At 46.9% G+C, this 27556-nt stretch overlaps 1 protein-coding gene across 1 annotated transcript; it reads left to right on the forward strand.

Moving 5' to 3' along the window:
- REL (REL proto-oncogene, NF-kB subunit) lies at positions 1 to 27440 on the forward strand. Its single transcript, XM_084202055.1, has 10 exons — positions 1 to 97; positions 4889 to 5031; positions 7622 to 7770; positions 11683 to 11774; positions 21662 to 21802; positions 24652 to 24756; positions 24989 to 25201; positions 25528 to 25596; positions 25696 to 25770; positions 26109 to 27440. Exons 1-10 carry the CDS (start codon positions 91 to 93, stop codon positions 26765 to 26767), a joined length of 1653 nt encoding a protein of 550 aa, XP_084058181.1. The 5' UTR covers positions 1 to 90; the 3' UTR covers positions 26768 to 27440.
- Positions 27441 to 27556: the final 116 nt, after the last annotated feature.

The following is a 27556-nucleotide window of genomic DNA, read 5'->3' on the forward strand; positions in this document are numbered from 1 at the left end:
CCCGGCAGCCGCGGCCGTCCGTGTGTCCCTGCGAGCTGTGCGGGCCCGGGCCGGAGCCCCGCGGCGAGAGGCCGGAGCGGAGCTGTCAGCATGGCCGGTGAGCAGCGGCGGGGCTGGGCGGGGGGCGCGGGCGGCCGCCCCGGGGCTCCGAGCGCTCCCCGCCCGCCCTCGCTGGGCGCGTCGGGTGTTTGCTCTGCGAGGCCGAACCGGCGTTTCGGATGAGGTCTTACGGGGCAGTTCCATTTCAAATGGATCTCTTAGGTCTGAAAATTGTGGGGTTGGGAGCGTTTAGGTGTTAAATAAGCGCGCGGGTCCCGGTCTGGGATGGAGACAACGGGCTGGAGATTGGGTCGTGCTCATCGGGATCCCGTTCACATCGGAACTCGGCTGTGAGAATGCAAATGAATGAGAAATAGCGATGGCACAAATGCAAAGTAATGCAGATAAGGGATCGTGCTTTGAGTAATTACAACAAAATGCACAATTAAGTTTCTAGAGGCTAAATTAAACCGAGTTTGTCATCGTTTCGGGAGGCGTCTCTCTGGTATCTTTCTTAGGGTTAAAAAAAGCCCCTAAATTTAAAACTTGGCTATACTAATTAGAATAGTATCTATTGGCAAAGCTGCTTTTCAGAACATGAATGTGTGTTCTGTTCCCACTTAGCAAGGTATGAACTTTCACTCCTGATAAATATATAGGTGTGCTGTCTACGCGGAGAGACAACAGCTGGGCTTGTGCTTTAAACGTTATGATGTATTTTAAAGTCGCAACAATGAAGCCGGAGAGAGCAGTTTCGGGTTTTGTTTTTTTTTTTTTCTTCGTGTCTTTATGTATTTTCAGTGTAATTAGGAACCAGATAAGGAATTTTTTCAGCGGGGGAAGTTTATAACTTCCTGGTACTAGTTAGCTTTTGTCGGTTTTTTTTTTTTTCTTCTTTTAGTTGCCGTTTTGTAATGTAACACGATAGTAAAGAGGAAGTTCGTGAGCGTTGTTCGGTCTCTGTAAGAATTTGTGCAGTTTATGGAGCCGTAGGTAGATTACTGCTTTTTCAAATCAAATCGTGTTATGTTTCCAGTTGCTTAAATTGGGTGGGGTGTGCTGTGACAAAGCTTTCGCCATCCTCCCGCTTTGCCTGAGGTGTTGCAGAAGGTTACTAGTGGATAGATTCTTGCTTTTTAGAAATGACAGACTTCTGCCACCAGGGATTTGTTCAGAGCGGTGACATCAGAGCTCAAGAGCGATGCTTCTCCCATCTGTGTCTCACTGCAGTCACCTCGGGCCGGAGGGTTTCGGGCGATACTTTCGCATCTTCCACAAAGACCCACAGCTGCTCTGCTTTCACACGCAGGTGTTGGTGGAGAGTCTGTTCACCGGGCACTCCTGTCCCTGCAAGACAATGACAAATTGGGCAGTTCCTCCAGAGCCTGCTTGTTTGGAGCAAAGGAACCCTTGATCGGGTTGTCACTTTGCTTGGTGGCAGTGTGTCACACTTCCCTCGTGGCACAGGCTGTGTCAAACTTCAAACTCTCACAGGTTTCTTGTCATGGAGAGGTCTGGTGGAAGTCTGTTCCGAGTTTTAGGGATTGTCCTTTTGTTCCTCTTTGTATTGCTCAAAATGTGAGAATAAAACACCCTTCCATTCTTGAATGAGCAAAACTGGCTGAGCTTTCACAGCTGTCACTACTTCTACCTCTTTTCCTTGTATATATAACTGGGACACTTGATCTCCTATATTCTCTTCAAACTTACTCAGTGTTGTATTCAGGGCACGAGGGGGGAAAAAGCAATTCAATAACAAAAAGAATGGCAGGCAGGTTATAATGTGTAGCACAATGTTTCTATTGCTAGCATGTGTATAGGCAATTAGAATTAATTACAAAGACAAATTAAACTCTTAAGAACTTAGATGAAGGTTTAGCTAGATTTTTTTCTTTTCTTCCATTTCAAATGGTTTATGGAGTAGTTGTGGGCAGGCAGGTAATAAATAGGAATAGCTGTGTGTTTCTCCTCTAGAATTAGTGAGAGTTTGGGTTTTGGTGTGTCTCACGTTTGTTTGACACACAAAGTGAGACGTGAGGAGGGCCGGTCTGTAGTGACTGTGTGGGAGCTAACAGATCTCTGTGTGAGAGCAGATTGTGACATAGTTAAGCTGTGCCACTTCACAAGCACATTGCTGATTTACAGAAATACGGAACACCGGACACTTGGCTGCAGAGTGCTGGTAATACCTCTCGCAAACACTTCTCTTTCCTCTCTGCACAAAGCATGATGACACTGATAATCACAGCAGAGATGATAACGTGATTCTTGAATAGAGAGAGAGGCAACCGAGACAAAATGAAGTTTAATGTTTAATCTCTGGAGGCTGCTGCGTCACCGAGCTTTGCTTTCCCACAAACACACCTGCTGCTGAGCGGTGGGTTTACCTTCAATGACATTTGTTTCAACCACAGCCCTGTAAAGATCACTGAGCCCAGAGCCTTAAAATACAGGGCTCTAGAGAGGTGAGAAAATAGCCCTCTCAAGCAGAGTGTTGCTAGAACGTGAAGGGAAATTGTTGGTTAAAGCAGCAAGTGATTGCTCTCTTGTAGTGAGCTGCGAGGCTCTGGCTGGTTCTGACAAATACACCATGTCTGTGGGTGTCCTGCTTGTCTGCTTAGCAGCTATGTAAGCATGAGAATCTCCCAGATTAGTGCCAGATTAGGAGGCACTTTGCTGTAATGTGGTCATTTTAACTTGTAACGCAGATTTTTCATTTAGTATATGGATACGTGTCTGTATTTGTGCTGATGGATGCAGTAGCACTGAAGTAAGTTGACGTGTGGAAGTTGAAATAGCTGTACACAGATGCATGAGCATGGTTTTGTGAGAAGCCCAGACTTCTCCTGTCTCTGAAACCAGCTTTACGTCATTTCTAGGCTTTTTTGTTATCAATGCCTGCCTTCCCCTTCCCTTTTGCTTGTTTTCCAGAAAGAGAAAATATGCAAAGCTCATCTAAAGGAGAGTTAGGTAAAAAGCTGGGAGTATCTAGAAAAGGGACCATCCCCCTGAGGAGCTGCACCTAGACTAGTGGCTGATGTGTATTTAATGTGACAGCTCATGGCTGGTGATCAGAAAGTTATTTAAAAATCTACCTGATGGGAGGTGATCAGTTTAGAAACTGCATTTTGACTGACTGCTGGAAAGCTCTGTAAAGAGTCCTGAACAACAGTTCCCAAAGGTTCTGACCCCAAACACTGTCTCAAGTGGAAGTGCATTGTGCTTGTGGAGGTTTTGCAGAGACTCCAGTTGCTGAAGACCATAAGAGCTGCTCTCACATGGTGGAGGATGCAGTCCACCCCTGCTTGTAGGTGTGTGACAGATAAATGTGCATTCAGGTCAGACTGAGGTGATGTCTCACATCTCGTTCTTTCCATCTGTCCCTTCTCTGCTGCTCTTGATTACTTTATCTCTTAGGTTATAATATTTTCCTACTTTGGGTATGAACTGCTGCAGCATTGGAAATCTTTTGCGATCACCAAATCCCAGGCATAAAGTTCAAGCTTTGCGTTGGCAGAGGTGCCCAAACCATTGTAGGAGCAGCAAAAGAGAAGCCTTTATTATGGAGTTAGGGTTGGAATCCACCTCTTTGCCAAAACCTGCGTGCTGTGGATTCACAGGCAGCACAGACCTTGGGCAAAAGGAAGTAGGGGTTCTTTTACCCTTTCAGCACTTTCAATATATTTAATAACTGTTTTGCTTATTATGTTGAAGTCCAAGCACCTTTTTTCAGTGCTGTGCCACAGGATATTGTCTGTCCTGTTTGTTTGTGATGCTCAGCCTTGCTTGAGGAGGATGCTATTATATGAAGATGACAGAGAGCTCAGTAGACATTTCCATAAGCTACGTTCTTCTGATTGTGTAGCACTGTGATGATTCAGCTTCAACAATATTTACTTAGCCTCTTTTGTTTGTTTTTCACATGCCATCCCACTGTTGTCACTGTTTGATTGACTGTCCTGTTTGATGTTCTCAGTGAGATATATGAAATAGCTTGTTGCTGTCTGGCAATAAAACATCACTTGAAAAGTACTTAGGCTCTTGCTAAGTTAATGTCTTTCTAACCTCCCCCCCTCCATTTAAGAGTTTTGCTGTCCCTTATTCTCAGCTATCACTCTATGTTTCCTGAAAACCTCCCTTCTGACAACTGCCCAATAGCTTTTCTGAGTTGTCATTGTCTGGGGAGATACTGCAACTAGAAACCAGCCCCACAGGAGATGGGCAGCTCAAAGTGTAGAATTCAGTACGAGCAATCAGGTATTTTTTGAGCTCACAGTGATAGTATTCCACCCAGTAGGAGCGTGGGGTTTTTTTGCATAATTTGAATAGTTTCTGCTGCACTGTGATAGAAACTAAATGAATGAATTCTGAGCAAACATCTTCCCTTTTGGAGGATGCTTAAGAGGACACAGCAGTTGACAGTACCAGTGCTTGGAGAGGACAGCCATTCTTAAAACTGTATCATTCCTAAAAATGTTGGATACTGATTTGAGAAATCCCAAACAATGATTTGGGTTTTGTTGTACAAAACCTTCTTTCATCAGACACGTCTTCTATGATGGGTAAAAGAAGCTAAGTTCTAGATGAGATGGAGGGAAGGGTGTCTTTTTTTGCTAATTGCTTCCATGGCATTGATACTGTGGATGTTTCATCCAAACCTGTTCTCTTCCCTTGTGCCCCACCTTCAACATGTGCATGTACCCAAAAATAAAGAGTGGATTTCTTGATAGGGTAGACCAAGTGGAAAGATGGTAATGTAAATCAAAAGTCTAGAAATTCTAATTCCTGCATCTTCTGCTGCTTTTTAAGCTCTACTGTGTTCTAACATTGAAATTATTTTATTTTGAAGGTGGCCCTGAGCCCTACATTGAAATATTTGAGCAACCCAGGCAAAGGGGCATGCGTTTCAGATACAAATGTGAGGGAAGATCAGCAGGCAGCATTCCAGGAGAACACAGTACTGAGAACAACAAGACCTTCCCTTCCATCCAGGTAAATACTGCTTTTATCCAGGAATTAGCAGTGCCTGCGTTACCGTGGTGCTCGTAGCTATGTGTTGGACTCTGCACAGTAAATACAATGCTTTTCATCTCACCTTCTGGGATTCTTTCCTTGGCATGCAAATGGAGCTGCAGCAGAGTGGGAAAAGAGTTACTTGCTCCTGGTCACGAAAAGATTTGGTTTCCAGAAGGAGGAGAAGGGGCAGAGGTGGTTTACAAAGTGCTGCTAGAGGGGCCGCCGTGAAGACTCCAGGTCTGGGAGCCATCCATTAGCAGCTTTCTCTGTGTGCACGTTTGCTCTGCTTTCCTAGTTAGGTGACGTGGGTTTGGTTTTAAGGTTTGGACTGCAGCACGAATTTTGGGAGAGAGTTGAAGGAATTTGCCTACAAAATGTGGAAAGGCTTTGAAACGTTGCTGGGCACAACATGAAAGAAGGCGCTTTGTACGAGTGAACAATCACCCGTGATGGGGAGAATGGGCTCTGCAAAAGACACCAGCCTGAAGTGTGTGAAGGCAGAACTTCAAAATGAGCTCAGAAGGGGGAGGTGTACCCTCAGAGCATCTGCAGGCATGATGAGTGGGGTGGTTGCACCATGGATGGGTTGGGAAGTTCAGAGTGGAGGGATTCAGAGGAGCCCTGAGAGCTGTGACCGAAGCAGGGACAAAAAAAGAGATGGCAGAGCTGGAATGGAACCACTTGGGCAGTAGCTTTCATAGGCTGGACAAAGGAGAGACCCTAAACAGGTAGGGTAAGAGAAGATAATTTCTGATCCCCTTTATGTTTAAGTTGCCAGTGTTTCCTTGATTTCTTTCAGTTTGTCAGAGCTGAGGTTAGAGGAGAAAGCTCAAATTTAAATGGGAAGTGAAGAGCACTTTCCATCTTCCTGCCCAGGAAGAGGCTGTGTATCTGTGTTTGCAGAGTGTGCCAGCATTAAAAAAAATAATGGGCAGCCCAAAATGGAGTCTCTGGAATCACAGCAGGACATTAACAGATACAGAAGATGTGAAATGTGAGAAATATGAGATGGTTTATGCTGAGGCAAAAAAGCTTTTTAAGAGGGAGGATTTGAGAAGGAGAGTGTTGGCAGTCATGTGTTGAGCAGCAGAGTGAGTCTCTATTGCATAAAAGCAACTGTGGAAGCTGGTCCAGCCCTGGAGCCAGAATTAGTAAGGGAAGAAGCAAAGGGTTCCCTTTGACTATCACAGTGCCAGATTTGGTTAGGGAATGCAGGAAATGGAGATGGTGCCAGACTCATTTTTTCAGCACCCTGCCAATTGAACAAGGAACTGTGTGGGCTGTTGGCAAGGGTAGAGGCTTGCACAGACTCCCAGCCTAAGTCTGTGTCAGGGCACAAGCTGAATGGGCTGAATCAAGCCTTGATTCTTCTTTCCTTAGGCTGTGCTGCAGATGAAGGCCAGGCAGAACCCAGAGGGGAGGTGGGACATGGGTATGTGACCGTGCAAGCCTGGCCAAGTTTGTTCTTTTGAAAGGTGACTATTGATGACAGAGCTGATTGTGCTGATAGCAGGTGATTTCTAGGTGGATTCCTGCCTCCCTGAAGCCCGTGGGAGGCTTTAGTGCTGATTAGGTTCCAGGGGAGTCCCCTCTAGAGATGGAAATGTGAAGAGAGGGGACAGGAAGAGATTAAATTGCATGGTGTGGTTATGAAGATGAACATCAAGGGGGAAATGGAGAATCAAAAGCAGCTAGGTCAGGCTTCACATTCATGGAGCTGGGTGTAAAATGAGGGAGAAATGATGTAATGGTTGAAGAAAGTGAAGGAGCAGTGGAAGTATCATTTTAAGGGTAAAAAGTTAGAGTGGCTTGTGTGAAGACTGAATGGAGCCAAATTGGAGACTGATGCAAGCAGATGATGACAGGCAAAAGAGCACAGTTCAAGTTAAAGATTTGAAGTGTTGACTAAAATGGATACATGGTGGATCTTTGGAGTCTCAGGAGGAGGGAAGGAGAGGGACTGTTACTTATAGGGCAGGGGAAGTGGAGGAGGAAAGCTCACCTCTGCACAAACATGTGCCTGAGTAAGTCTTGTATTTGCTTTCAAGCTTTTATGTGTCAAACAATTTAGGCCAAACTATTTTTCCTCCTTTTTTTTTTCCTTTTACACTCCCCCACACTTGGTGACTTCACTGGTAGCCATCAGCTTGAGGTTGCTTTCATGCAGCTGAGAAAGGAGCATTGAACTGGCTGATGACTGCTGTGAGAGCTCTGGTAGGAGCTTGAGACTTTGGTGCTGCCCAGCTTGAGTGTAATATTGAGGACTCATCTGAGAATTAGCTGGGAAAAACCCAACAACTTCAGGGGGGATTGCTGTATCTGCTAAGATCCTCTTTCGCTACTTAGTGTTCCTTGCACAGGTAGTATCCTCATCCCTGAGGCTTTAGGAGTTTTTTTTTCCTGAAATCTTTGGAGGCAGACTTGTTCTTCAGGCAGCAGTTCTGTATGGTCCCCTGTGTAGCTCTGGTGTTTCTTCCACAGAGCATTTCAGGATAAAATTGATTTTCTGTAACTGCTGGGGGCCGATACCTAAAACCTTGAAAATACCCCACATATTTTTTTGTAGATTCTGAACTATTTTGGAAAAATCAAAATAAGAACTACGTTGGTAACGAAGAATGAGCCCTACAAGCCACACCCCCATGATCTGGTTGGAAAAGACTGCAGAGATGGCTACTATGAAGCTGAGTTCGGGCCAGAACGGCGAGTCCTGTCGTGAGTAATGGTGTTGCTTGGGAGTCTGATTAATTGTGCCAGTGATTTGCTAATCTTGTGTTTTAAAACTCATATTAATGATTAAAAGAGCAATTACCGTGCTGTCTTTGCTGTAGTTTACTAATCCATCCTGGGGAACGTCCCTTGGAAGTATTTCCTTCTCTTTTTGATACTACACGTGTGCTTTTTCTTTCCTGTCACCCTTTTCTTTCCTTCAACCATTCTCCCAATGTCTCTCTTCTTTTCCTTTCTCCCATTTACTTTTTTTAGCCTTGTTCATTAATACATCTTGATCTTGAGCATGACTCTTTCCTACATGTACAAATGATGAGTAATAGAAAGGGTAGCAGCATTAGAATTTGTACTTCGTGGTGATGAGGGAAGTTCACACCTTCCATGGAGATTATATTTGGACTTTCTGGAGAAAGTTTGTAGTGGCTGAGTATCGTGTAACCTAGAAGACAGTGATGGTGACACATCTAGAAATGTTAGTAGCTGTCAGTGTTGTTGCTTGTTGTTTGGGTTGGGGTTTTTGACTGAAGATACAGATTCTGCTCAGGCTCAGCTCTGAAGAGTAAGTGTGCCAGGGAAGGATCTGCAGAGAGGAAAACTCAGGATGTGTACAAGACATTTCTCAGTGCTGTTAAGACTATCTGAAATCACATGGAGTGATTATTGCTGGAGAGGGGCATTTAGAACTGGCAAGCTGTTTGTGGTTCACAGTTTGCAATGTAGGAAATAGGGAAGTAGGCTATTGCTTTGGGGTAAGCATAACTGAGCTGGGAAGAAAATCAGGTGAATATTTCAGTGTATAAGTAGCTCTTACACACAGTTCTCAGGCCAATGGGATTCTCTTGGTGTTGGTGAAATTACTCCATGTTTACGTGGGTTTAGTCAGTAGGACACTATTAAAGGAGAGAGCTGAAGACACATCTGTTTTGAAGGTAGTGATTTATTTCACTGATGGTGTAATAAACAGTGGAGATGCTTCTTCAGCATCCAGCCCAGGCTGAAGGGATCAGGGGTGGGATCAGCATCCAGCCCAGGTTGAAGGGATCAGGGGTGGGATCAGCATCCAGCCCAGGCTGAAGGGATCAGGGATGGGATCAGCATCCAGCCCAGGCTGAAGGGATCAGATCAGCATCCAATCCAGGCTCACAGGATCAGAGATGTGCTGCAGCATGTTCCGGTGGCACGGGGCACGCCGGCTTGCAAATATCCTAAACTCCAACATGACCCTGCACCTTCCTCTGACCATCCATTCACCAGCTTCCCCTTGGTCTTCTCAGATCAAGGTTCCTCAGCAAAGGTCAAAGGAAGTCTGCTGTTCTGGCCCATCCCACTTCCTCCCCTTAGCTCTGTGCCTGCTGATCCAAAGCAGAAAAGCCTGATTGCTTAACACCTTTTGTGGCCCCGTGTTCCCATCACTGAGTGCAGGATTGCTGAGGATTGCTTCTCCTCTTGGCATTTGGTTGCACAAGGTTCAGTGTGGAGGCACAGGCGAGCCTGTTAGAGAGTCCATTGCAGGATGTCATGCCAAGAAGCACTGGGATGCTCTGCAAATATTTATTTGCAGATTGGGATTTCATCTCCATTATATGGTTGCATCAAATCCTGTCCTTTGGCATAATGCCATGCCTCTGTTTCACTTCAAGCACCGGTGCTTGTTTGCTCCATCCATCAATTCTTCTCAATATTTTTAGGATATGAGCCTCTCAGTTACCTACAGAATAGTAAGTGGGCTGCTTTCATTTTATTGATAATGTGAAACTGTGAGCTTTGTGTTTGACATTGGAGGTCCTGATGGGAGGAGGCTTGACACATTCCCTTTGAAATGTTTCCAGCATCGGTACACTCATTTTTTTTTAACAAATCATTGGTTGCTTTAAGATGAAAGAACAGTATGATCCATAATTGGATCTGGATGTTTAAAGTCATTTTCCTTTTTGTGGCTGGTGACTCAACCTTCACATTCTTCTCTTCGTGTCCGTGTTGGAGAGAAGCCTCATCCAGTATTAGTGAGCAGAGATGTTCTCTGTCAATAGTGTTTCTGGCTCTTTACTCTTGCTGAGCATCCCAAATTGAGCAAAAAATCCTTTTTTTTTTCCTCAGTAGAAGTGGAATTATTAATCACAGATTTCGGGCTGCTCTGAGTAATTACTCTGCTTTCTGCTGTTCGAAGTTCCCCGTGTTTTAAAGTTCCCAAGCATTTTGTTCTGCCTGTGGTATAATGATCTTTGTACTGCTGCCCAAACTTGATCAGAGCCCTCCCTGGCCGAGACATCAAGGCAAGGGTATGAAAGCCAGAGCTTGTGGGGCTGCCTGTGTACTCAGATTTTTTTACTTCCTAGTTTCTTCTCTTTGCAAGGATGATATCATAGTTTTCTTAGCTGTTTTTAATTTTTTTTTTCTCTCTCTCTTCCTACTTCTCCCTCTCTCTTCTCGTTATCTCACTTGCTTCCTGTCAGCGCCCATCGATGTGAAACCCCAGAGCCCTGCTGGGGCTCTCAGCAGTTCCTCCTCTGCCCCAGCTCTGCCTAGGCATGGCCAAACACACTTTCACTGTGACAGCACAGCCTTTGACAACATTGATAATCTCTTCAGGCTGCTGAAAAGCCTCCTGTCCACCAGAGGCTTCCTTTGGGGCTGTAATGAGGAATTGCCCCTGTTTGTGGACTTTGAGGTGTGCTTCAAACAATCTGTGGAATAGAGTGAGAGGGGGGAAATCATGTGTGCTGTGATCCAGCCCTAAAGAAAGTGCTTCCTCCAGGAGCAGGTGGAAATGGGATTGCTCATCAAGGTGCAGTCCCAGTCTGAGTGTCAGTAGCCAGGACAGGAAGGCAAGGTGCTTTAGTGAATGATGAGATGCTGCTGTGTTTTATTTTCCCTTAGGTCATGCCATGTTCAGTTTGCAAAGGAAGCCTGTGCCTTCCTCTGGTGAGCAGAGGTTCTGGAAGTGGAGCCTGATGGCTGAGGGTTTGGGAACCTCTGAACAGTGTGTTGGCCACAGACAGGGGAGTTTGGGGACATTAAACTAAACATCATGCTAGGATAAGCTTGTTCAGAAGTGTACAAGCACTCTTGGCAGGAACAAGGACTATCTTTAGGTGCAGTAAGATGCTCTTTGCTGAAGCAAAGAAGGTTTGGGGAGTTTCAAAGGAAGGGAAATGGCTGGGACTTCTGGAGAAAGATGCCTGGCACAACCCATTTTCAGAGCTTATTATAACATCATGAAACACAGATTATTTCTCTTTTTTTTTTCTTTTTTTTTTTTTAACTTCCTGCTTTACATCCACTCAGCTTTGATGATGTCATGGTTTTTCCATGTGGGAAAGAGTCAGCCTGCCTGGGACTCCCCCCACCTCCTGCATCAGGGTGACCTGCACTTTATGCAAATCAGGAGGAGCTGAGCTCTTCAGAACTTTTCCATAACTATGTGAGATTTAAAAACTTGTTTTGACCTGTTAAAAAAACCCCTTAATAATAGTGTTTAAGATTTACATTCCCTGATAAAAGCAGGAGAGCAAATCCTTTAACTAATGCAAATTACCAGGTTTATTGATTACAAAAATGATTGTCATTATAAATCACCCAAGACTGACTATCTAACTTTTTAATCGCTGTAGATTTACTGCAGAGTAATAAATTTTAATATAGAAATATATATTTTTAAGAGTGTAAATGATTTAGAGTTTTGTTTTAAGGTCTTTTTGCTTCTTTTTGCTTTGTGTGTGCCCTTACTTTAGGAAAAGCAGCATCTCTGCTCTTCAGATCTTGTACACCCTTCTCAAAAGAAGTTTTTTTTTCATTTCTTACATTGGATATTATCACACTAGTCAACATGAATATTTTATTTAATAGTCTACACTGAAGATGTTATTAGTTGCTGAAATCTTGCCACATATGCTTCAGTTTTCAGAACCTGGGCATTCAGTGTGTGAAGAAGAAAGACCTGAAGGAATCAATTTCTTTACGAATCTCAAAGAAAATTAACCCTTTCAATGGTGAGTGGAAATCAGCTGGTTCTCTTGGCAGGGTGATGGGGTTTTGTTTGTCCTGTCCTGCCTTTCCTGTTGGGTTGGAGCTTTGTTTTCTTCTCCAAAAAATCTCTTTCTGAGAAGCAGTCTTCTCCTTCTGTGTCCCTCCCAGTCTTTCTTCCCAGTCATCACATGATGAATCTATTTGGATAGTTGCCCTTTTTCTTTTTATATTGACTTTTTGTAATTCCCAGCAGCAGTCTGAGTTGCTGCTTGGACAGAAGGAGTGGGATAGCAGCAGAAACCTTTCCTGGAAGCTTCTACAAGTATCTTGGGAGTTGGATTTCCCCAGTTTTGGCAGTGATGAGAGTAAAAGACTGAAGTAGCATAACTCTGCAACAACTTAAGCCAGTACAAATCTCACTTTCCACTTTCTCATCTCTTCTCTTGCTGTGTCTCTTGTGGCTAGGTCAGGGGGCTGACAGCCCCCTGGGAACTGCCCCTCACTTGATTTCACAGCATGGGGAGCTCAGAAAGCCAGAGCAGGCTTGCAGTGTCAAGGCTGGGTCGGGCAGGGCTTGGAGCAGCCCAGGCTGGTGGGAGGTGTCCCTGCCCATGGCTGGGGTTGGAACAAGATGATCTTTCGAGTCCCTTCCACCCCAAACCATCCTGTGGTTGGGCTCATCAAGGTCAGAGGCAGGGCCTGCTGCTGCTCAACCACACCTGTGAAGGGTTGCCCACAGGGTTTTGTTTGATGTGACTGATCTGTGGGCTGCTCTCAGGAGGAGTCATCCTGCTCTTCCCTCCATCCCTGCTCACACTCCCACCACTTTCCTCACACCACCACACACAGGGGCTGCGTGGCCCCACAGCGAGTTGCTCCAGTGGAAAACCAACCTGAAAGCAAAAAATAAAAAAAGGAGAGTGGTTTCCCTTCAGATCAACTTGCTAAACCAACTCCCCTCACAGCCATTTAACTGCCAAGCTCTCTGCACAGAGGGGGTGGGGAACACACTGCAAAATTTTTTGGCCAATTGCAGTGGGACCAACACATGCAGAATTCAGGCACAACTGGGGGGAATGAAATTAAAAGCATAAATACCCCCAAATTATTAGCTAAGCAATGTCAATGTAGTCATATATTTCTCTAAGTGTATTTCCTAAGCAGGAGCTTGGAGATTCTCCAGACACTTCAGTGGGTTTTCTAATACCCACAGAAATCTTTACTATATTCAGGTAAGATCCTTAATGGAGGGTCAAGAGCTGGATTTCTGGGGACTTTAAAAAATACATGTCCCTGAATTGGAACAAAAAGGAGGATGCTGAATTTATAACAGAATAAGAAATGTCTTAGATATTTTTCTTCATTTCAGAGCAGCTGTTTGGCATCAGGCTGATGGCCCTGATGACCCATCTGAGCAATTACCCTAGTTATGATTATGGATGCACACAGTATTTTGGCAAGAGTTTAGTTCATCAGCACAATTTAAACAGTTCAGGGTTTGAATTATGTCGACTTGACTCAGCCAGCTCTACCTTGATTTCAAACAATAAAAGGGGAACTTTTCTTTAGAAGGAAGTAGATTTTTAAAGTTGTTGACACTGAACTCCACATCCACTAATAAATTTTGGGCGATTACAGAAAGTTGTGCTCGGTAGCATCTGGGCAGATCCTGGGCTGCTTCCCACCAGTCCAGCAGTGGAGGAGGCCCCTTTGCTGCCCTGGCAGCAGGGGAGAGCCTGCCTGGGTGACACACAGGGCAGCAGCCTGCTCTGGGCAGGGGCTGTGCTGAGAAGGGGCCGCTGGCAATCCCCAGCTGCGTCACTGCCCTTCGGCGCATGTTAACGTGTCAGCACAAAGCAGAGCCACTTGGGAGCGGCCTCCAGGGCAGTCCCACGCTGAGCAGAGCCTAGAAAAGCCTGGGACCAAGGTCTAATAAAACAGGATTCGTGACAGGAATGTTTTGACGTGTTTATTTAGTTGATCAGAACAGGGTTTTGCGAGCAGCAATCACTGCAAATGCTCGCTGCTTGACAAGGTTGAGAGTTTTATGTATGGATTTAGTTTGTTTTTTAAGGTCAGAGGAGTGTTGGTGCATTTTCCAGGATTGTGCAGGCTGTGCTGAATCCATCCTTCATTGTGCTTCACCTCTGTGTCTTCAGAGAGGCATCTGACTTGCCTGTTTAGAGACATTCTGGAGCAGGTCGCAAGTTGATGTTACTCATTTCTTGTGTGACATCATCAAAGAAACTTCATGGAAAACGAGCCTTCAGGGTGCTTGTGGGCTGGTAGGCTTTTCTTTTTTCTTCCCCACTTTCTTCTGGAACAAGCATTCCCTGTCCTGAGCCTCCTTTTGGGGAAGAGAGGTTGAGTATTGACCCTAAACAACTGATGCCTACCGCGGAATCCCTGGGTGATCGGAACTTGTTTGCAGATCGCTGCCGTGTGCCCAGCTGGAGGTGATCGGAGTCACTCTGCCAGTGCACCTGTAAGGCTGTCTGCCTGTGAATTCCCAGTGTGGGCTGGCAGCATTTGTCCCCTGTGAAGTTCAGCACAGGCTGTAGGAGCTGTGTGCATAGGATGGATGACTTGCAATCAAGTTGCTCCTCTTGTGTTAGCTTTGTTTGAGAGACAGGGAATTGCTGTTTCCACACCGCGGTTGTGATCCGTGGTGTTCCCAAAACACGTGCCATATATTTTTGTCCTCTAACAATCTCAAGAATTCTAGAAATCCCTTCTGTCTCTCATCTCTGAGCACTCCAGGGAAATGGGGCACAGTGTCAGCCTAACATGCAGCTGGGACTCCTTGGCATGGTGGTGGTGGTGATGATGATGATACAAATAGCGCAGCATCGAAGGAGCAGAGTTACTCCTCCAGTGGAGCTGGTCCATGTCTGCTTTCTATGGTGTTTGTTTTCTTTAGGAGCTGTTGAGTTGTGCCATATCCTTGTCTTCCCATGCACTGTCTGATGTACAGCCAACTCAAATTAAAAGAAGAGCCAGTTTTCAGTTAAGAGCTTTTGTGAGTGGGTGTGACTTGACATAGAGACAACAATTGAGTTAATAACAACTGGAGTTAATTGTCAATGAGGAAAAGCCCTAAATGTTTTCTTTAAATTATGGAAAAACTGTACTCAGTGCAGTGTTACAGAGGAATGACCTTTTTCTAGCACGAAAACCCCGGACTTGTCTTGGAGTGAGAATCCCCAAATTCCAGGCAGTTTTTATCAGCGGGGATAACCTGGCTCTCCCTGGAGCTTGCCACAGGCTTAATCTTTCTGCTCCTTTGCAGCTGCTTGCGCTTAGGAGCGTGCAGTTCATTTTTAGGTTCTCCCTGCAGCCCACACCTCAACACGTCTGCTGTGCCTCCGCAGCATTTCCTTTGCAGTTTCCCCTTTCCGCCCGTCGGCGGCTGACCCCGCGCTCGTCACCGCCGGTGCCGTGACACCACCCGGTGCCGTGACACCACTCAGTGCGTGACGCCCCCGCCGCGCTCGCCTCTGCCCATGCCCGCCCCTCTCCGTGGCTTCCATGAGAAACCCCCTCTCTGCAGCCTGATATTTTCTGAAAAATCCTTTCCTTAGGATTTTTTCTCCTGAGAAGCTGAGAGGCCTCGGGAACAAAAGGTAAACAATGATTCTCTGCTGCTGTGGCATGCAACAGGTGCATCTTTGATTGGTCTTATCTGGTTGTTTCTCATTAATGGCCAGTCACAGTCCAGCTGGCTCAGACTGTCTTGGTCAGTCACAAACCTTTGTTATCATTCTTTTTCTATTCTTAGCCAGCCTTCTGATGAAATCCTTTCTTCTATTCTTTTAGTATAGTTTTAGTATAATATATATATCATAATAAATCAAGCCTTCTGAAACACAGAGTCAACATTCTCATCTCTTCCCTCATCCTGCGACCCCTGTGATCACCGTCACACCTCTCCTCTGGTGCTGCTCTCCTGTGGCATCCCCAGGATCCCCCTCTCTACCTGTGCCAGCTCCATAGGGAGTTTTATGGAGTTTCATGGATTCCATGAGCAGCTCTTGGCAATGGGGATGGGTTGAAGTGTCTGCTGTAATGATCTCCTTGGACATCACCTTTGAGCTTCTTTTCTTGTATTAAAACAAATGTGCAGCCCCCCTGTTACATCCTGAAGTGTAAAATCTTGGTAGCACAGAGCAAACCCCACTCAAGGGAAGCTGCGTGTCCTGGTCGGGGCATGGCCCTAGCTTAGCTTAGCTTTGGGCAGCCCTTTGTTCCTCTGGTCTGGTGCAAATGCTCCCTTCTGCTCCTTCCAAAATGCATGTGTTAATAGAAAGGACAGACCCCTTTCAAATGGCTTAAAAAGGAAAATTACCAGGTACCAAGACAAATATGCTGACTTCTTTATTTTTTTATGGTAGAAACAGAAATTGCTAAAGAAAGGTATCAGGAATGTACAGAGGCTGATGGACACACTTGTTTAAATCTGTTCCAACTTTACCTTTTTCACATTGAACTTAAAACAGGAAAAGAAGCCAGAGAAACATTGCCTAGGCAAAACAAGTGCTGAATTTTGAAAGTGTAATTTGTATTTCCAGTTCTTCCCTTGGCCAGGCCATTCTCCTCCCCTGCATTTCTTTCTTCTGTAAACCAGGGAAATGTATCCACAGAAGTTTGGGTGTTTGCTGGCTGTTGAATGGTGTCTGAATTTTAGTTGTTTGCACTCACCAACTCACTGACATTTTGCTTTTGAAAAATGGGTGCTGCTGATGCGCTTTCTGTTTCAATGTACAGGTAAGAGTTTCTCGTTTTTTCTGCAGAATTGATTGAAAATTACTTTTTTGTGGATCTCAGTGGAATAAAACAGGTGTGGGTGTATCGGGAGAAGAAACACAGTGCTGCCACAGTCCTTCCCTCCCCTTGTTCCCAGCTTCACCAGGACTCTTCATCAGGGACTGTAGTGATAGGACCAGGAGAAATGGGTTCAAACAGAGTGGAATTTAGGTTGGATGTGCAAAGGAAATCCTTTAATGGTGCTGGGGCCCTGGCTCAGGTTGCCCGAAGAATCTGGGCACCAAGAGGGACCTGTGGCTTGCAGCCCCTTTCCCTGCCTGGTTGAGCCTGGTGTAAATCAGCAGCAGCTCTGGAGGAAGCCCTGCTTCCACCGATTCCCTTGCGCCAGGGCTGCCTGTCGTGGGAACCAGCTGGCTGAAAACAAGCCTTTTACTCTTCCCTTCTGGCAAGATAGTTCTGAGCCAGACCAGTTCCTTGATCTGATTCACCACATGAGAGCTAAGCCAGCCTGAGCAGTGCTGGAAAGGTTGGGCAGAGCCACCTTTTGCAGCAAAACCTCTGGCATGGACCGAGTTAGACTGCCCGGTCGGTATCAGGGCCAAGGGGGGTATCTTTGTACTCCAGGAGCAAAACCCTGGAGGCAAACCACTTCTGTGTCATCCCTTAAATGAAACTGAGCTCCCAGCATATCCCTAAATTAAAAACCCTCATCTGCGTAAGAGAGAAACAACTCATGATGATTATTAATGATGTGTGTTCCCCACACATGTGGGGAGCGATGTGTGATGATTATTAATGATGTGTGATCTCTGGGCTGTTTTAACTGGTGGAAGGTCATTCTCTTTGACATCTCATGTGGCTCCTGTGCCCCTGCAGCCCCTCAGTGACGCGGGCAGGTCACAGGATGTCCCTTTGCAGGGTGAGCTGTGCTCTCCACAGAGCCCCCTCTCTGGCTGTGTCACACCACATTGCCCTCAAGTTTCCATGCAGGTTAAGCTGAGATGCCTCCAGCTCTGCCCACTCTAGAAGGGTGACATCATTAGCTGGGTGATGGGCTCAGTGTGAGGGATCTGCTGTTTGATAGGTGTCACATTAGCAGTCAAAAAACCAAACCCTTGATCGTTTCTCTTCGGTGTTCAGAACACACTTTCACTTTCCCTGAAGCATCACCTGATGAGTGAACATCAGAGCCCTTAACCCCCCATTATTTAATCATATAAATGGCATTTTATTGGCCCTGCTGGATGTTGAAAGCTATTGAAATACTAAAAAAAACCCCCAAAACTATAATTAGAAATTAATAAACAGGAGGCCTGACATTACCAGCATCTTTAATTTTGTGTCCAAAACTTGGACTTGGACATTGGTGTGTTGAACCCAGAAAGTCTCCAGTTTTATATTACAGATGCAAATCCAGCAGGTTCTCAGTGGAATTCAGTGGAATCCCTGCAGAGCATCTCTGGATTTTAGAGACAAAAATCTTGGAGACAGGGACAGCCCAAACCTGATGCCTGGGAGCTGCCTGGATCAGCCAGCTCAGGTTGGAAGGAGTTCACAGTTCAGCTCACGTGGGGTGTTTTGCCCACACTGGGACTGTGTTGGGCCCTTTCCACCTTAGCAGACAATGGATTAGGGAATTATTTCCAAGATAATTATTTAGTAAAGCTGAGGAACCAGCATTTTGTTAGAAGAGTTGTGACCAGATCTATAATGAAATTTTTTACTGGTTATTGTAGTGCCTTTTACAGATGAACAGCAAATCCACCCTGGGTTTGACCGTAACTCCAGGTACTCCTTTTGCAGTTCTCTTGCCAGAATCTTGGTGAGCAGGGTTGGATTTCTTTTACCATGGTGCTGCTGGTATTTTTATGACTTTTTTTGGTATCATAGTCCATACTTACCTTAGAATTTTAGGGTTTTGTAAAATATTATTTTAATTTCTGTGAGTTACTTCTGAAAGCTCCTTGTAAAGCTTACAAATAGTCCTCCATGTGTTCCTGTGTGCAGAGGTAACTTCAGTTAAAGGGTTTCTGCCAGGTTAAGGCTATTTTTTGTCATTAGACTGGGCCATCACAGGAATATACCCAGGCTTTTGGTTGGGCTCCAGCTCTTTCAGCTGGATCCAGATGAAGACACTAAGGTGTGGTACCACACAGCGAGCAGCAGTCAGAAGAGGAAGTTGAACCCTTGCCAAAACCAGAGAACTTCTTCCCTTTTTGTTTTTTTTTGTTCTTGTGTTGTGTTGGAGCCTTTTTTCACCACACCTGTGCCCCCAAGGTGCCGCATGGGATGACGTTTTTCCTTCCCACCCGTGATGCCCCCGCTTTCAGTCCTGAGCTTGCAGGGCTTGCTGGAGTGGCTGCTCCTCCTCTCCAGCACATAGCGTTCCCAAAATCTTCGACAGCGTTTCCTAACTCTAATGACTTCAGGTTTGTCAGGTTTAACCCCTCTGCTGTCCTTCTGCACAGAGGCTGGTGGAATAGGATGGGATGACATGACCATCCTCCACCCGGCCGCGCTCCGGGTGTCGCTCGGGGTGTTTGTCTGCCGCGGCTTTGTTTGCTTTTAATATTCCCAAGGTGTCAGCCAGCATCCATTCCAAGCCAGTGGCTGCTCTCAAATGGACTTCAGAGGGAGCAGGATTAGATGTTTGTTATAAATAACAGCATTTTGTTTTGTTTGGATGATTGTCTTGTTTTGAAATCGGTGAAAGCTGTGCGCTTCTTCATCTGCACATGGAATCTGGTGTCTCTCTTTTTTGAAGCGTGTCATCACAAGATGGAGTTGCAGCTGTCTTGTTCTCCTTTTCTTGCACTGTTATGTTCTTCTCATAGGGTTAAAAATAGCCCAAGAGGAATCACTCTTGACTGAACGCTTCCTCTTTCGAACGCCAGATTTTTAAAGATTCGATTAAATGGTTTATGTAAACATGCAAATCAGGAGCAGTGGCTTTTGCTGCAATAGAATGAGCTGTACACAGTGATTCTGTCCCTTGCCATTCCTGGCACACCACTCCCGTGTCAGGTGTCAGACAGATTTATTGGGAATTTGCGCAAGTTTGTAGCAGAGGAAATGACATCATTTGAACATTAGCATTGCTAATTTTCTCCATATCTAGAGTATTTTTGCTTTTATAGAGAACTCTTAGGCTTCAGTCTGCTGTTACACGTTTCTGAGGAAGAGTCACATTTCCCAGAGGAAGGCCCAGAGCGGGACTGAGGCTCCTTTAGCATGAGAGAGGGCCTTGGTTGCACAACCACAATGTCCTCACTTTGGATTCAGGGTCAGGAGCCAGATCCAGATTTCGTGCTCAGCTTCCATCCACAGACAGCTTACTCAGGCAGAGGTATGGAATCTGTGTGCATGGTTTAATTGTGCAGAGGTTTGAGGTTTGAGCACCCCTTGGCTCTCTGCAGGGACCCACATGGTCACCAGTGGCTAACAGGAACGTGAGCCCTGGTGTCAGGGTGTCAGGGCATGGATTAGAGTTGCTCTCCTGATGGCCCTTCTGCAAGGTGCCCTTTGGAAAGTGCACTTTTCCTTCTGTGTTCTCTGAATCAGGCTGTACCCAGAGGCAGCTGGGCTGTAAGTCAGCCAAGTCCAGGTCGGGCTGAGGAGCTGTCTGTTCCAAACCCGCTTCCTAAAGATCCTCTTTCAGTTTGCAGGTGAGCTAATGAAGGGCATTAAAGCATGAAACTTTGTGTGTCTGGTGACACAGCCAGCACCGACCTGCAAAGTGCTCACAGGCAGGACTCCCCTGGGCCTCAGCACTTCTGAAGCTCACACAGTTGTGCCTGAGTTTTGTACTCGCTGCTGTATTTGCCTTGAAATATTGCAGATCACAGGCTTGTAAAGGGGAAAGGTGACTTGATTTCCCTTTGCACTTGAGACCAGGAGAAATTGATATTCAGAGCACCAGAAGGACTCAGAATGCCCAGTGGAAAGTATTCTGAGCTCATCACACTTACAATTTCACACTTATCAAAAGGTAAAAGGAAGAAGCCACTCAAGTGGGCATTGTGGAATCCCACTCGTGGCAGGGTGGAGACCTGAGCCAGTGATAAATGCTAAAGGTCAGAGCAGGCAATCTAATCAGTACAGCGTGGTCCCCAGGCTGCTTATCACAGGCATGTTTAATCTTCTGCTCTTGCAAGAGCCCTTTGAAAGGGAGGGGAGGAGAGTGGAGAGCTGGTGATCTGGTGGCTTGGCACATGTTGGCTTTGGGTAACTGCTGAACTGCTGCTGGGAGGGGTTTGGGGAGACAGAAACACTTGCAATTATTTTAATTATCAGTACTTCTATGTAAGTGAAATTAAGCCAGTTTCTCATTTTTACTAGCATTGAATGCCAGCATAATGGTTTAGTGTCACACCTTAAAGGAAAGTGTGGAATTCAGAGGGGGCTGCTCTTCCCAGAATTGTCCATTAAGCTGGGAATACATGAAGTGTTCAGTAATGATACCCCAGGCCCTGTGTCTTGTAATTAAAATAAGGAGTGAACAAAATTGAAATGCTGAGTTTGGGTTATGCATTGCTGGGCTTTACACTGGGAGGAATATGCAAGGAAATGGATCCTTTCCAGCAAGGCTTTCCTTCTTGTGCCACGAATCTGTATCCCAATGGCTCCACTGATCCCTGCTCTGAAAGGTCCAGCTGTGACACTGCTGGTGGTGGGATGGAGAGGTGGTTTCTGTTGTTTCATCTTCATTCTTGCCCCAGGAATTGCCTTCTGCGTCTTCTTCCATCTCAGTTTCTAGAGGAAAATAATGATACCATGTAGCCAAAGAAAGTCTTTATTGGGATCCTAGGATCCCTTTGGACCAAAATATTTCTCTTGGGCAACAACATTAATTTTGTAAATTTTATCACGCACAAAGAAGAATAAAAAATTCCTTTTAAGCTATAGCTACATGAAGCTGTTGTGGCAGGCAAGGTGAGGAGCCCAGGCACAAGACACAGCTGGAGAGCTTGGACAGCTGGACCTTGTTGTGTGCAGGGAAGGCATTAAAGGCTTTGGTATGGTGTGTTGTGAGCAAGGGATTAATTCATGCAGCCCCTGTCCAGCTGGGCAGCTCCATCTCCTCATCCCCAGTCTGGTGAATTGGTGCTGGTTGTGTGCCTGACCCTGGGCGCTGTCTGTCCCTCAGTGCCCGAGGAGCAGCTGCACAACATCGACGAGTACGACCTCAACGTGGTGCGGCTCTGCTTCCAGGCCTTCCTGCCCGACGAGCACGGCAGCTACACCATAGCCCTGCCTCCTCTCATCTCCAACCCCATCTACGACAACAGTGAGTACCACTCAGCCAAGGGGCTCTCTCTGCTTTCCCCTTCTGTGTTTCTCTTCAGTTTGGGATGGGCAATGCCAGCTTCCTGAGGCATGTGCCAGCTCTGGGTGGCTTCTGTGGCTTGGGACTGTCAGGTGCGTGAGTGTCCATGGCGAGTCACAGTGGGCATGCATTCAGGTGTGATGCCAGGGTGAAATGTTGGCCAGCCAGAGTGAGGATTGTCCATGGCATTCCTGGACTCACACCCGGGTGTTTTTCCAGCCCTTGTTCGCACACAGCAGCAGTGATTGCGAGGAAAGGCCCAGCCTGATGTGCCAAGTGATTAAGGTGATAGTAGTGAGATGGGTGGCTGCCTCAAGGCTGATCTGCTTTCCAAGAGTCCTCTGGAGCCTGTCTGTGCCCTTAGGGAGCCTTGCCTTTGCCTTGTGAGGGCTCTGGAATGGGACCTGCAAGAGAGGTTTATGCCAGTGGGAAACTGTCTGAAGGCCTTTTGTGTCCTGGTTGATGGCTGTTTCACTGTACAGGTGGGTAATAGAGGAGTCCTTGGTCATGCTCCAGGAGGGGGCAGAAGTATGTGACACTCATTCTTGGCACTGTTTTCCACATTCCACAAAACTGGACATCCCTAGGGCATCAGCAGCTGAGGATTTTAGCCCCTGGTGTTGCTGGACTTCTCTCTGGGAGCAGAGTAGCAAAAGAGCTCTTAATCCTGAGAAAGTTTCCTGCAGTGTTTTTAATTTCTGCATGAGTGTTTCCATGCTAAATATTTGACATCCTCATTTTAGCAGAAAGTACTGAATAAAATGAGATCTGCATTTCCTGAAGTTAGGATTGTGTTGATGTGGGCACAAACCATTGTCAATATGCTGAGTATGAACTCAGATGGCTCTGATATAATTAGAGTCCCCTCCAGAACGATCTAGAAGCTGGAACTGCGAGCGTTGTGTCACTGAGAACCCTTGCACTGAAATAATCAGGGCTGAGATAAAAAACTGATGCACCAGATCTTCACCTCTGCCTCAGCTGCCATTTAGAAATGTGCCAAATCATGATTACTCCTGGTGGGCTGACGTCAGTGCTGTGGGTGTCTGTGGGCAGCACTGCAGCACACAGAGCTGGGGGAGGCAGGGGCAGTGCTGGGTGTCTGAGCAGCACTGCAGCTCAGAGCCCTCCCTGTAGCAGCCCTGTAAATAAACCCCAGCACGCACCCTAAAGAACAGCCCTGGGTTTCACATCCCTGTCGCTTTTAGAAGTGTCTGCCTGCTTAGAGCTGCTCTGTCCTACAGGCAGGGTGTGCCCTCAGGGGACAGGGAATGCAGGCTGGGCATCCCTGGGATCTGAGCCTCCACAGAGGCTCTTTCCAGAGAAGTGTGGCTGTACCAGGGCAGGGAGGTCCTGGCACAGGCTGCCCAGAGAAGCTGTGGCTGCCCCATCCCTGGAAGAGTCCAAGGTCAGGCTGGATGGGGCTCTGAGCAACCTGGGATAGTGGGAGGTGTCCCTGCCCGTGGCAGGGGAGTTGGAAATGGGTGATCTTTAAGGCCCCTTCCAACCCAGACCACTCCTTGATTCTCTGCTATTGAGTGCCATTCAAGCACACAGAAGTGAAACATTGGTAAAATCAGGCTTTTCCTCACAATTCTTAATTTACCCTTCCTGTGAAAAGTGTGCTGTGACGCTGTCAGTCACATGGCCCTGTGCTGTTTCTGGGTTTGTTTGGTTTCCCCTCCCTTGAAGGGCTCTGATTCATTCAGCAAATGAAGTGGTGTGTGTCATGTAGTACATGGGGCTGAGCTCCCACTTAGAATAATGACAGTAGGAACTGCAGATAGGAACTACATAATTGGGGACAGGTGAGAGGTTACCAGGAACTCTGCTCTAGCTGTAGTTTAGCTGTACTTGGGTAGGAATTGATTCAAACTGAGAGTCTAAAGCAGATTGGTTTGGTTTGGTTTGGTTTTTGTTGGTTTGTTTGTTTTGAGGTTGATACCATGAGCTTTGATTTTTGTGTTTCTTCTCTGTGTCTGGAATGGGGAGCCTGTGGTGGTGGAGCCTCATGGAGGATCAGTTTCATGGTGTCAGAGCAGCACCAGCTGGATCATTCCAGACATTTTAAATATGTTTGGAGCTGCTGCTCCAGAATGGAGCCAGACACCACCAGGCAGAGTGTGGCTCCATCCCACTGGAGTCACCCATAGCCATGAGATTGTTTGTAATGCAGTGTGCAGCCTTCAGGGGGGCTAATTCATGGTGAGGGGCGGCTCTGCATCCCCGGCTGTCCTGAGGGCTGTTCTTGTACAGCCACAGCCTGGAATTGGAAGTCTGAGTGGTTTGGGGTGAACCTGCTGCCCTTGGTGAAGGTGTGAAATTATGGAGCTGCTCCTGGACACCTGCAGAGGGGAACAGAGGAGAGGCTGGATGGCCAAGTAGCTCTGAGAATAGAACTACAGCCGGATCCTCAGAGAGGGGAATTCTCCTGACTTGCTGGCCCAGCTCTTTCCAGAGAAGTGTGACTGTACCAGGTAATGTCACCCGCAGAACTGCTTTGAATTCTGCAGCTTGAAGGGCAGTGGGGCTGAGCACAACCACCTCAGTGGGGGAAGTATTTTGGACTGCTCTACAATAGTCAGGGCGTGGGTGGCACAGCAGTGCTGCTGTCTTGTGTTTGGAGATAAGCTGTAGGATCCTGGAATATCAGACCCTGCTGCTGAATTTCCTGTACGGAGGAAATTGCTTTGTGTGGATTTCAGGGTGTCACACTCCTCCTCCATGTGCCTGATCTCCCAGCACCTCCTATCCAACAGTGACAAGGCCACAGTAATTCTAGGTCATTAAATCTTCCTGTTTGCTTCCAGGAGCTCCCAACACTGCAGAATTGAGAATTTGTCGTGTGAACAAGAACTGTGGAAGCGTCAAAGGAGGAGACGAAATATTTCTGCTGTGTGACAAAGTTCAGAAAGGTAGCCTGGACTAGGTTTTCTCTCTCCCTTTTTCCCAAATGGACACATTCCATTTTTCTGCTGGGGGGCTGAAACCCTACAGCATACACCTCAGAGTGGTTTGGGTTTGGAGCTGGGTGGAACAGCTTCCCGGTTCGTGGGATCTCAGCTCCTCACTTTGCTCCCCCTTTTTTTTCTGCTGCAAGTTCTCAGTTTCCAGCTTGACAAGCATCTTCTCTTTCTCCTGGCCTAGATGATATAGAAGTCAGGTTTGTCCTGGACAACTGGGAGGCCAAGGGTTCCTTCTCCCAGGCCGACGTTCACCGCCAGGTCGCCATCGTGTTCCGGACGCCGCCGTTCCTCAGGGACATCTCTGAGCCCGTCACGGTGAAGATGCAGCTGCGGAGGCCCTCGGACCAGGAAGTCAGTGAGCCCATGGATTTCAGATACCTGCCAGATGAAAAGGGTATGGTTCCAACCACCAGATGTGCTTCTGAACAGCCATGGTCAATGTAGGACTCGTGGTAGTGGCCTGATTAATAGGAAATCCGCAGCGTTGCTTTGGCAAAGTAGAATTTGGGGTTTGAAAGTTACAGCAGTCAGTTCATTCCCTCTTTCAGTGAAATGACCAGAATTACTGCTGGCTAACCCTGGCATGGTTTGTTAGTGCTGCCATGCCTGCAATGCTTTCCTTTAAGTAATTCCTAGTACAACTTGGTGCCCCTAGGGAGTTCCTTTAGGCCTTCCTTAAAGAGAAATCCAGCACTTTCCCTTCCACTCCCTTCTCTGCAGATCCATATGGCAACAAAGCAAAAAGGCAGAGATCAACATTGGCTTGGCAGAAGCTCATACAGGACTGTGGTAAGGAAAACATTTGTCTTTTTCTTGTTTGAGTGACCTTACATTTAGATGGAGCTGTTCCCTGTAAATGCTGCACACTCATGTTGTGTTCCATCACAGGGTCCAACACGATGGAGAGGGCCAAGGTATCCCCATTCCCAGTGGTCACTCCTGAAGGGAAGGCAATTAAGAAAGGTAGGTTTTTGCCTGCAGTCTGATGGTGGTTTAAACAGATAGTGCCCTCTCTTTGCTTCAAATTCTAATCCCTTGAGGGTTTCTTCCTGCAAGACAGTGATGCTTCTGACTGTACAGACTTCAAGCTATCAGTTCTTTGTGTCACCCTCAGGATGGGCCATAGAGGGGTGAGGGAAGCAGCTCTCTTGCTGCTGCCCAGAACTCTGGGGTCCATCCTGGACAGCAGTGAAGCAGGTAGACAGTGGAAATACCCGTGCAATCTTGCTGTCTTTCCTTTGCCTTTTACTGCTTGTAATTTGAAAAAAAAAAAAACCTAAAAAGCGGCATTCTCTCCGTAGAACCAAACATGTTTCCCTCCACGCTGATGATGTCCCCGGGGTTAGGAGCCCTGTCCAACACGAGCCAGCTGTACCCCAGCTGCTCGCAGCCGGCGGCGGGGCCGGGCAAGCAGGACGTGCTGTCCTCCCCGTTCTGGATGCTCGGCTCCCACCCGCACAGCAGCTTCTCCTGCGAGCCCCAGGGCGGCGCCTCCCTCCCGGCCTTCCCCGACGGAGCCCTGGCCTGGCCCGACGAGAAGGATTCGAGCTTCTTCCGGACCTTCGGCAGCACGAACGGGCTGGGAGCCGTGGTGCTGCCGGGCCCCGAGCTGCAGAACCTGCCCGGCGGCGGCGGCGCCTCCGGCGTGCTGGGCATGGACACGGACGACATGAGCTGCGGCAGCATCAGCCTGGAGAAGTTCAGCGCCGTGCTGGGCGCGGGCAGCCAGCGGCAGCAGCTGCAGCTGCCCCCGGCCGGGGCGGGCGCCGCCGCTTTCCCCACCGCGCAGCCCGGCCTGGCCGAGCCCAGCTACGGCTTCATGGACGCGGAGGTGCTGGGCGAGCCCAGGCTGAGCAGCGGGCAGCAGGACGGGCAGTTCTACGACAGCGACGCTGTGCACACCGAGGAGCTCTACCAGTCCTTCCCCTTCGATAACATCCTACAGAGCTATCACCCGTGAGCCGGCTGCCTACAGCTGCCCGGGTGCTGCTGCGTGGAGAGGAGGAATTTACCCTTCTGGAGTCCCTGCTTTCTCTTTCAGAATGTTGCTGTGCAAGTTTCAGGATATAACTTAAAGGTTATTTATTGCAGCCCACAGTGGTGCCTGTAAAGAGGGAGGTGGGAGTAGGGTTTGGGGTTTCTGTACCTTAAAGTATCTTGTAGATGTGTTTTTGTGCTGTCGGAAGTGGGAACTGTTAACACTTAAAGCTTCCTTACCTTTGGGGACTGTTAAAGCTGGCATCTTCAGAAGGGTTAAAATTTCAAGTACTTCACAGGGTTGAAGTTGTTTTGAAATAGCCATTTTTGCTATAGAAATAAAATTTAAATTTTGATAGGACAGAAATTAGGAAAAAAACCCTGCACGTGAGCACTCTAATTCAGTCTCGTCTAATGAATGGCACCTGAGTTCTGCTCAACTTACTTGAAAGGTTTGGGTTTTTAACCCCCTTTCTATAAATATTCTCCTAAAATGAGAACATGTATTGATTTTCCACGCTGTCACCACACTCTGTTTGCTTTGAAGGCAAATTTACTCGTAAATTTTTTTTAATGACTATGTCATTGTTAGATATATTTAAAAAGACCGGAAGGTTTGAGTTTTTAAATAGTCCAGCTCTGTTGTAAAGGAAATCACTGCACAGGACAAGGAACAGAAAGTGAGGACTTGTCTGCACATCAGCCAGACTGCACGATTTCACTGCCATGCCCCTGTAGCTTTAGGAACGAAGTTGATATCGCTCTGCAGCTT

Source organism: Fringilla coelebs (genome assembly GCF_963513975.1).
Source record: "Fringilla coelebs genome assembly, chromosome: 3".
NCBI lineage: Eukaryota > Metazoa > Chordata > Aves > Passeriformes > Fringillidae > Fringilla > Fringilla coelebs.